The 11,388-nt window shown below is 49.4% G+C and overlaps 1 protein-coding gene across 1 annotated transcript; it reads left to right on the top strand.

Moving 5' to 3' along the window:
- Positions 1 to 5,003: 5,003 nt before the first annotated feature.
- LOC311351193 (uncharacterized protein) lies at positions 5,004 to 7,491 on the top strand (the record flags this gene model as incomplete). The annotated part of the gene is made up of 2 exons (XM_084471295.1): positions 5,004 to 5,737; positions 6,744 to 7,491. Exons 1-2 carry the CDS (start codon positions 5,244 to 5,246, stop codon positions 7,489 to 7,491), a joined length of 1,242 nt encoding a protein of 413 aa, XP_084327421.1. The 5' UTR covers positions 5,004 to 5,243.
- Between the last annotated feature and the right edge of the window lie 3,897 nt (positions 7,492 to 11,388).

Genomic DNA, 11,388 nt, shown 5'->3' with positions numbered 1-11,388 from the left:
TAAGGATCGGGTCATTAAAGAACAAGTGTGTTACTGGTTTATGCTTCAGACAGCTACAATTCAACACGTGCTAAATGATTGGATTGACCAAATCGATTTTTTTTAAATACATAAAGTTATATATATATATACATATACAAGTTCAATCAATAAAGTGCATTAGCTTTTGATATAGTTACAATGCTGTTAGGATGGGGGACCCTTTCGTTTTGTTGAAAATGCCATGTTGATGAATATTCGTTATTATATTTTTTATGATATTTGTTATACGCAGCACCCTGAATAAACACTATAACACAACAGACTGGATAACTGAGTCTTTCTGAAGTGACGCGTGTATCTTGCTCCTTGTTAGTGCATAAAGGATTAGAGTTTATAGAAGAAATGGCGCCCCCTTGTGACACTTGTACGTCTCTTTCTAGTAGGACCTCTAGGAATGTCGCCTGTGACGATTTTATAATTACTTTGATCAACCGTTACATCTTGCACCATATTTGAAGACCTCGATTCCCATTTCTGGATTTGTTTTAAGGCCTATGGGCCAATTTTGATTCTGTATTTACAAAAGCAAATAGCCAACACAATCAACTTACCTATATAAGAATATTACTGAGTTGATATTATCTTAGGTGTAACATATTTTTTGTTTACAAGATATGATTATTGATTCATTAGGTATTCACAGAGTATCTGTGGATACCTATTGTCATTGTAGGAATTATTCTCAGGAATTCACAGAGTATACCTATCGTCATTGTAGGATTTCTTATTCTTCCTGTGCAGACACCATGTTGTTCGGAAGACGTCCACCAGGGGGCGCCACGGACCAATGGTTTAACACAACATGCGGTGTGAGGGCGCCCGAGCGCTCAGAAGCGCTACTGTTCCCTAAACTCCCTGTGCGAATCAGTGCGCTTAACGCTCTGCTATGTTTGCGTAAATTATCAACATTAAGCGAATCCCTGGTGTAAATCATCTTAGATAAGGTGTAGACTACAACGGTGGTAAGTAGAAACATAACTAAACAAGTTCAGCACCTCTGGTGAGACTCTCATTCACTCATTCATCGACCAGTAAAGCTCTGCCGTGGCGACATTTCAAATAAACGACGGCCGTCGGGAAGGGTTAATAAGAATAGTCTTACCTGCGTTTTCCCCCAGGTGCGTCATTCTCTTCCACCGCGGACGAGGCGTGACGTCATGGACCTTAGTTATCAGGATTCACCTGGAAGACAGAAACACGGATGGAGAGACCACGTGGGAATTAGATCACCTGTCGAATCAATTAACAATTGATCAATTAATCAATTAATAATTCAATAGAAAACAACAACAACAACAGAGAACAACGCCTGCACGGAGAGACGGTCTGTCTCCGTGATTAACGTGACCGCTCTCCGTGCGCGTGTCCGCTTTAGAAGAACGCTGCGACCCTCATTCGATCATTTCAGAGACCAGAACATCTCACTGATGCTCATTGAGTTTTACATTACAGGAAGGTGTTTTGCACCATATTCTTATAGCTATAAAAAAAAAAACACAGACATTTCTAAATACATTTTTCTTATCCATGAATGTTGCATGCATAGATAGGCCAATGGTTGATAGCCTATATATTCAATCTGCTAGGCCATTTAAAGTGTGCGTAATTCCCCCAACAATGACCCGGGAGAAACCATAATACGACTGAATATAAAACGCTGTGAGAAATACACTGACGGGGAAACATCAAAAAGTGAACCCAAAAACAGACAATAAATTAATCTTACCTAACAGATCCATCTGCGTTCGTCTCAAACCCTTCAGAGGAGACATCCGAGGGAACATTAATAAATAATGCGTAGAAAACCAAATGCGCAATTGGTAACTCACCAAATCCCATACTGTTCCAAATATACAACCCGTACTTCATGTATATTTTACATATACCCTCCCAGCGTCGATATATAAACTATAAATGGTCACATTTTGCCGACCGCAGAAAATAAGAAACATTCTGTCGAATAAACAGAATTCAGCCTCTCCTGTATCCTTCCTCACACACCTATTTCCCTCTTAACCCCCCCTGCTCTCGCTCTCTCACTCCCTTCCTCTCTCCCCCCCCTCCCCCCCCCTTCTCTCTCTCTCTCTCTCTCTCTCTCTCTCTCTCTCTCTCTCTCTCTCTCTCTCTCTATCCCCCCCCCCCACACACACACACTCCACTCCTCGCAGCACAGAATCAAACTGATTGCAGAACCTCAGTGCGCATCTCCCTCTCTGTGGATATTCGTTTTTTTTCTGTGATCTTTTCCCACCCACACTGACAGAAGCAGAACCGTGGGAATCTCCACCAACTCACCAGATAAGAAGAAAAAACAAACTCCATCGCAGCCGCTGCTGGATCCGGTCAGGCGTGAAGGACAGGAGCCGTCAGCCTGAGGTACAGAGACGAGCGGGTTCTCTAGGAGTCCACATCCATCAACGCGTGAGGTGTGTCCGTGCGGAATCCATGCGTAAAGGATGCATTCCCCTTCAGTGCGCATGACTTTCCTGCGCTGTTTTCTAACACACATCAGCCTACCGTGGTCTGTACTTGTTTATGTATCTTTCTCTCAGTCCATGGTGCCTTTGCAGTCGCATATTCTAGAAAAAAAAAACACGATCCTTGTGTTATCATCAAATGTTGTTGGTTTAGTTTTCCCAAAATAATATTGCGGAACAAACTTGATTCCCTGACGCACTATCTCGGCTCTGCGCATCCTGTGCTGAGCGCGTCCGATCAGATGGGAGCGGGTAATTTATGCGCGGTCACAGACGAGGATGAGGAGAGGATTCTAAACACCGCCGGCCTTGGTGTGGCCTCTGTGCACCGCGACGAGTAAACAAACTCAAGGGCGTGTGTGTCGTATTTACTGATGTCGAGCTCAGGCCTGGCGTCATCGGCCTTCCGCCTTCCTCCGTCCCTTTGGCGCCATAGCCTGATCCTGGGCTCAAATCAATCAATCAATCAATCAATTAATCAATCAATCAAAGACAATAATCAGTTCACAACAATCATAAATCGTTTCACCACTAATTACGTAGACCATGAATATAAAAACTCTGATTAACAGAAGCTTCTCTATACCCTTTTAAAAGAGACCACATTCTGGTTAATTGTTGATCATAATAATAACAACAACAACAGTAGGCCTATCATAATTATTCTCACATGAATGTAATGTATGATGTGTACGTATGTATTATAAGCAGAAGCATTCTAACACACATATTTATATACAAACCAATCAGTACAATGCAAAGAATGACTAGACTTGACTATTGATACACAATCCTAGAAAGCGTAGATTTTCATAAAAACGATTTTCATAAGAACGACAACCCTCTCTAGAGGAGACAGGAACACATATGTGTGTGTGTGTGTGTGTGTGTGTGTGTACAGAGTCAGTTGTGAGGACTCGTTTGTGTGCCGTGAAACCGTTCACTGGGAGCCTGCGGGGATCCAGCTCGTCCTGAATAACAGGATCTGCTCCCTCCGAGACCAGACATACCTCACCATTCCCCCCGAGACACTGCATGTCGGCCACCGCGGCGTCTCCTCCGAGCTGCTCGCCTTTGTGCTCAGGACAACTCTGGTCTTTTGTTCAAAGCCCATTCAGATGGGGGCCACCGCCCAGGGGCCCGTGATTAAGAGGAGGCCACCAGCCCAAAGGGACGATATTTGTGATATTAATATTAATATTAGTCAACCCCCCCCCCCCAGCTGAAAGGTTCTGGGTTCAAACCCCAATGTCTGCACTGTATCCTTGCGTTAGATACTTGTCACCCTAGCTGCCTCAGTTTCAGCAGAGGAACTTCCTCCTACAAGGTTGTTAGATTTCAGCTTATTTCTAAACTGTTCGTATAGTCTCTGCGTTGTGTATTTTCTCAACTGTAGTAGTAATTCTTGAAGTGTAAACCAAGGAAGCTTGACGGGTTGGGTCAGAGGGTCGAATAGATGGTTTATTCCAGGATGTAATACAGCAAGATACAGACTTAGGTTGAATAATCTATAGTGTAGGTGTGGTGAGGAACAGTCTCCTGACGTGCTCCTTGGCTGTCGATCCCTCTTCTCACCGAACCGAAGGTTTGGGGCGAGTATTATAATAAGAAAATGTAAATAACAAAAGAACAGAAGCAGTCTCCCCCTTGATAAGGTCTATGGCCCTGGCTATGCCCCAGACGACCAGGTTGGTTCGTCCTTGTTGGGACATAACAAATGGAGGAATGTTGGAAATGACATCTGGTAGATCAGTAGGAGAGGCACTGGCCTGTTCATGGACTAAAGAAATGTGAAGAAAGAGAGACACTAAAATACACCAATATTCTACAAGGGAGAAGAATGTGATCCGAGCAGCAGTTACAGTCTCAAAGGTTTCAGAAAGAACTGACGTATTTGGTGCCATGGCAGCCGGTGAAAGGACAGCTGTCCTTCAACGCCCAGGTCACACTCAATAGTAAACTGTAACTCTAACTGGAAAAGCGTTTTCAGGCAGAAGTAGCAGAGTTCTTGTATTGTACACATCATTTCCCTCTTTAACAACGTTTTACGTTTTAGACAAAAAAGAACGCAGGAATGTTCACCAACAATGAGACCGAGGTAGACCGTTTTCAACTGGAAAAAAGGGTTCACTAACTAGTTTTGGGTTCACTAACACTTTACTTGAAGTCACGTTGGGTTAATGACTTATAAAAGCATTGCACTGACCATCCCTGGAAGGAGGGATCCCCACTCCCCACGCAGTGGGGATCCCCAGGGATCCCCACTCTGCGTTCCTTCTCTAGATTTCTTCCTTTCTAACAAAGGGAGTTTTTTCTTGCCCTCTGGGGGGCTAGGGTCAGGGGGGGGGGTCATAAACATACGGCCTGTCACGCCCTTTGAGACTGTACCTGTGATTAAGGGCTATACAAATAACATTTAATTGAATTGAATGTGTTTGACGCTCTTTCTCTCTCTCCCTCTCTCTCTCTCCTTCTCTCCTCTCCCTCTCTCCTTCTCTCTCTCTCTCCTTCTCCCCCTCTCTCTCTCCCTCTCTCTCCTTCTCTCTCCCCCTCTCTCCTTCTCCCTCTCTCTCTCTCTCCTTCTCTCTCTCTCTCTCCTTCCCTCTCTCTCTCTCTCTCCTTCTCTCTCCTCTCTCTCTCTCCCCCCCCTCTCTCTCTCTCTCTCTCTCTCTCTCCTTCTCTCTCTCTCTCTCTCCCCCTCTCCCTCTCTACTCTCTAGGTAGTATGAGCGCTCCCCTGGAGCGGGCCGTGGCCCAGAAGAAGGAGGCCATCGAGGCGGCCATGGAGATGTTCGAGCGCGGCGCGGAGGTGCTGGCCAGCGCCGTGGGCGAGCTCCTCCCGCTGTGCACGGCCGCCGCGCCCGTGCTGCGCCTGGCCCTGCACAACGTCCAGAGCAAGGAGGTGTTCTACGTCAAGGAGCAGTTCCTCACCGTGCGCGGCCGGCTGGACGCGCTCTCCGGGCAGCTGGACGACATCGACGGGGAGCTGCGGCGGAGCCGCCTGGACGCGCGCTACTTCGCCGTGGAGGAGAACGTCAGGAACCAGTTCAGGAAGTACATGGACATCCTGGAGGCCGGGCCGCGGTTCCACGCGGTGAAGACCAGGCTGTTCCTGGAGCACTTCGCCCGCACCGGCGGGGAGAAGAACCTCCACGTGCTGTACGAGGCGGTGATGGGCATCAACAGCTTCGGGGAGTCGGTGTTGGACGTGGTGGAGAGGTGAGGGGGGCGACGGCGTCCGTCTTCATGGAGAGGAGAGAGAGAGAAGGAGAGGGAGAGAGAGCGTCAAACACATTTAATTGAATTGAATGTGTTTGACACTCTCTCTCCCTCTCCCCTCTCTCTCCTTCTTTCTCCCTCTCTCCTTCTCTTGCCTTCTCTCTCTTTCTCCTTCTCCTCTCTCCCTCTCTCTCTCCTTCTCCTCTCTCCCTCTCTCTATCTCTCTCCTTCTCTTGCCTTCTCTCTCTCTCTCTCTCTCCTCTTTCTCTCGTCTTCATGTAGCTTCATGTCGGTTCTGATTATCTGATCTGTTAGGGTTACGGTTCACGGCTCCTGCTGTTAACCGTACGCATGTATTGTACGTTTCTGCGTCCTGGCACTTAAAAATAGTACTTAGCATCATGTAGCATCTTATCCTAGCTATCTGTGTTGTATACGGGGAATGGGTTAACCTAGTGATGGTTAGTGTATACGGGGAACGGGTTAACCTAGTGATGGTTAGTGTATACGGGGAACGGGTTAACCTAGTGATGGTTAGTGTATACAGGGAACGGGTTAACCTAGTGATGGTTAGTGTATACGGGGAACGGGTTAACCTAGTGATGGTTAATGTATACGGGGAACGGGTTAACCTAGTGATGGTTAGTGTATACGGGGAACGGGTTAACCTAGTGATGGTTAGTGTATACGGGGAACGGGTTAACCTAGTGATGGTTAGTGTATACGGGGAACGGGTTAACCTAGTGATGGTTAGAGTATATGGGGAATGGGTTAACCTAGTGATGGTTAGTGCTTGGCACTACATCCTCACTGTACCCACAGTGACATATTGTTTCCCTTTCTTCTGACAAATGTACTTGTTGTGAGTCGCTTTGGCTAAATAATAATGTACCCCTAATGGTGCCAATCTAGGAACGCACACTTGTTACTCATTACTATTGCATTCAGGTTTCCAGAGAAGCTGACGCACACAATGACAACCTTGTTCTCCCCCGCCCTGTCCCAGGTACGTCTCGCGGCACCGCCGTCTCCTGGAGGACTTCTGCGTGCGGCTGAAGGAGCTCTTCTGCCTGGGTCTGATCGCTCTGCTGGGCCACTGCGCCCTCACCGGGGAGGGCGAGGAGGAGGAGGAGGACACCATCCGCGACTGGAGCGCCCGCACGGAGCAGGTGGAGTCCAAGATGAAGGCGGCCATCGAGGCGTGCGTGGCCGCCTTCCCCGAGCAGGCCCGGACGGACGCCGAGCGGCTGCTGAGGGAGAGGGAGGACCAGCGGGAGCTCCCGCACGTCGCCGACGCCCTGCGGGAGTTCCTGGCGGGGAAGTACGACTGGGTGAGCTGGTCGGTGAGGGTCATCGACCACGCCGGCAGCACCTACCGCAAGTGGCGGGCCGGCGAGCACTTCCACCACGTGGCCGGTCGCAACTGGTTCGAGGTCCTCCAGGTGAACGACGTCAACCTGGTGGTGTCCTACGGCGAGGGGGGCGGCGGCGGCGGCGGCGGCGGTGGCGGGGGCGGTGCCCCCCACCACCCTCACCGGGAGGTGCCCAGGGACCTGATCCAGCAGCTGATGGAGGGGCCGGGCAGGAAGGGGAACGCCCAGGCGGTGGTGGAGGTCCTGGAGAAGCAGCTGGGCGGGTTCGTGGTGCACGCGGTCAGCCGGCACAAGGACAGCGCGGCCGCCTGGAGCTTCCCCGAGGAGTCGCACTACTGGGAGCGGCACAGGAACGTGACGGTCTGCGTGCACCCCGAGTAGACGGCCGCCACTGGGTTGTTTGTTTATTTATGGGATGGGTTTTGGATCTGGTGTGTTACGGCGTTATGATGCACTGCAATGTGTTACGTGCGAGTTTGTAGGTAAAGCGGATCTACATTTTTCTGCCCTTTTTCTGTTTTAATATGTCCGTCGAGATCCAAGCTTTTTAAATGTTGTCTGATTTTGCTGCTAACGGCTAAAAGGTGTTTTTAATGTTCAGAGTAAACCTCACAGACTTTAATGTATAAAGGCCGTTTTATAATACTCATAGTTTACTAACAACTTTATTTATAACTAAACTAAACTAAAAACTACACATAAAATATATATTACAACGACTAAAAACTACTAATAATACGTGCTTGGTTGACTTGTCTCTATCGCTGAATATTGCACGCTCACGCTCCAGTACCAGTAAGAGACAGTGTGTGTGCTGCTGAAGCTACCCCGGCTAGCCGCGTTGCTCCCGTTGTGTCGGAGAGACGCTGGCCTAGTTAACGCTAGAAGGCAACGCCGAGGTCAGCCTTTCAACCGTCAACAACCGGGGACTTGGCAGATGGGACTCTCACAAAGTGCTCCTTGTTTCAAACTCTGGGGAAACCCGGTTCACCGTTGAACCGTAACCCAGAGTCTGACCACGTCTCTCCGTTGCTACTAGCGATGGAGCGGTGCGCATGAAGTATTTCAATCACGTTGCCGACCTGACGGGAACCCGTCCACCGGTAATAAATGTCAGAGTAACGAGTGTTCTGCATCATTTCTTACGCATTACAGCAGTTAATGATGTATGATTATCAGATGTGAAGGTAGAAGAGTCTTTATGGATACATGGGTGTGTGTGAGAGTGTGTGTTAGTTAGAGTGTATATTGTGTGTGCGTGTGTGTGTTTGTGCCTGTTTGTGTTCAGTGCATATTGTGTGTGCGTGTGTGTGGGTGTGTGTGTGTGTCTGTGTGTGTGTGTTTGTGCCTGTTTGTGTTCAGTGCATATTGTGTGTGCGTGCGTGCGTGTGTGTGCGCGCGTGTGTGTGTGTGATTGTGTCTGTGTGCGTTGGTTCTACATGCGGCCCCGGAGGCGTCTCCCCGTGATGAAGCTCGGCTCTGCAACAGGCACGCCGGCTAATTGAATTGATATTCGCGCAGTGCTCAGCGTTTCCCGGGCGCAGATACAGTTTGATGGTCTATGAATAACCCGGGGCTGCGCTAATATCCTGCAGATGAGCAGCAGAGTGCTTGACTCAGCGGGATGGACCTCCTCCTCCTCCTCCTCCTCCTCCTCCTCCGGGGGTGCAGAGGAGGAGCCGGCCGTGAGATGGAGAGGGTCTCCAGACGCCAGACCTTCCTGCACTACATCACCGCTGACAGCGCGCACCCTGCGGGAACCGGCCTGGATCCACGCACACACACCGCTGGAGGGAACGCTGTGTGTCTGTTCTGGGATCAGACACACACACAGACACACACACACACACACACTGAAACAATGAAACTGCTGTTGTTTTATGCGTATAAAGTTTGGGCAATGTCATGTTGCGGTGATCTAAATGACTGAATAATGATTCTATCAGTCATAGCTTCCCCGTATGATCCACTGGGGTTTGTTGCCCCATTCGTTGCTGCTTGCATGCGGTAAAGGATAGGAAAAATAAGACATTTATATATTTATAAATTTCTCTTCCAAGATCCTGACAGCGTTCTGTGTCTGCAATATTCTGCATCAACGCCACCAGTGCACCTGCTCACTAGGAATACTAGGCCCGCCGTCTCTCTATTCCTGGAACTGCAGACACATGACTAACACTGAGAGGCGCGCTGTCACGTCACGGCTGTCTGGGTCTTTGTTTGAAACCCCGAATAAGGAAACAGACACAAGGACGCATGAGACTGACGGACGGGCGTGGCCGACACTTCAGAACCTCTTCAGACCCCCTCTGTTGTTAAAACAACAGCATAGACACTGAGGAACCCGTCCCACAGGAGGGCTGGAAGACAAAGACACAGAGGTTTGGTCCCGCAAGAAACCGAAAACGGCTTCTAGTGCAGGAAGACGTCAGCCACGGTGGTTCACCCTCGCTGTTCACCCTCGTTGTTCACCCTCTTCATTGATAATTCATGTTCAGCATTCACCGACACATCGTGGCAACCACAGTTTACGATGGTCCTCCCCGTCCCACGAGGACCAACGGGATCTACGTCATCTTCTGCGTGATCTTTGTGAATTACGTGATCTACGTGATCTACTTGATTTACGTGATCTTCTTTGTGATCTTTGTGATCTTTGTGATCTTCGTGATCTTCATGATCTACGTGATCTACTTGATTTACGTGATCTTCTTCGTGATCTTCCTCGTGACCGACGTCGATGGCCGGATGATTCATCACACGGCAAGCTCTCTCTCGACAGCCCCTGCCCTTCTCCAAACAGTTTCCAGGGGCGACTCCCCAGGTGGTTTCTGGGTAACAGACCAAACGAAGTGGAGCGTTACATCGTGGGACGGTTTCACTCGGGTAGACGTGAGTGGAGGCAGGAGGCTGGTTGTGGGAACCAGTGGATTTATTAGTGGCTGTGGGGGGGGGGGCTGTGGCCTCCTGGGTGGTTAACGAGTATTGATCCAGAAGCCTCTTCCGCTGCAGAGAAGGCTCTGGCTGTGGTTCTGCATCAACGGTCTGGGCGGAGCTCAGTGTCTGCTTTATCCTATTGTGAACCAGACGGTGAGATCAGGTCCTCTCCGGTCTTAATTGAAATCCAAGCGGGGAATCAGCGGCACAGAGTTGCCTCGCCGACAGAGGGCGCTGTGAACGGCACGTTGGTTTCTTTCTACGAAAAACCAACCGATAAGTGGCTTGAGTAAGAGAGATACTGTGTCATAACAAGGACATAACTTCTTAAATGCCCGGGCTGGGCCTAATGGATAAAGTGCACAACACAGCTCTCCTGAAGTTAACCACTCAGTCGTTCGTTCACGGCGTAGTAGTTAACATATAAGAGTCAAATGGTGTATTGATCCGGATTACTCTCATCTCAAGGTAGGAGAGGGGAGGGAATGAGAGCTGTGAACTCCCTTGGGGACCGCTGACTCTTCAAACAGAAACATCGGCAAATCGCATTAAATATCAATTCTTAAAGCCAAGAGACAAAACATAGGGCACTAAAAATACCCCGTCAGATAGCCTGCTGCTCTGCCATAAAGCTGGTTTTCAACAGCAGATTTCGGCCAATATCAATATTCATCCACACACGAAGGAGGGCTGACCCAGCAGAGAGCTGCTGGATCAATGAAGGCTCCGCTGCCGTCGGCCAATCGCAGCCCAGGATGATGCTGTTAGCATCAGGCGGCCATCGACCTGCTGCTGCTCTCTGAGGACTGATCTGATGAACGGAGGAAAACATTTGTTCAGCGACACAGCGGCTGCAGTCCAGCAGAGCCCTGAGACGCCCTGGACCTCACACCCGCCTGTGGTGTTAACACCACCCAACACCACCTCCATCTCTATACAACACCACCTCCTCCTCTACACACCACCACCTCTACACAACACCACCACCTCCTCTACACACCACCACCTCCTCCTCTACACAACACCACCTCCTCCTCTACACAACACCACCTCCTCTACACAACAACACCACCACCTCTACACAACACCACCTCTACACAACACCACCTCCTCTACACAACACCACCTCCTCCTCTACACAACACCACCTCCTCTACACAACACCACCTCTACACAACACCACCTCCTCTACACAACACCACCTCCTCCTCTACACAACACCACCTCCTCTACACAACACCACCTCCTCCTCTACACAACACCACCTCCTCTACACAACACCACCTCCTCTACACAACACCACCTCCTACACAACACCACCTCCACTACACAACACCACCT

The sequence above is a fragment of the Micromesistius poutassou genome (genome assembly GCF_964030765.1).
Source record: "Micromesistius poutassou genome assembly, chromosome: 8".
In the NCBI taxonomy this organism is placed as follows: domain Eukaryota; kingdom Metazoa; phylum Chordata; class Actinopteri; order Gadiformes; family Gadidae; genus Micromesistius; species Micromesistius poutassou.
Note: the sequence above shows the minus strand (reverse complement) of the source record. Positions and strands in the feature narration are given on the sequence as shown.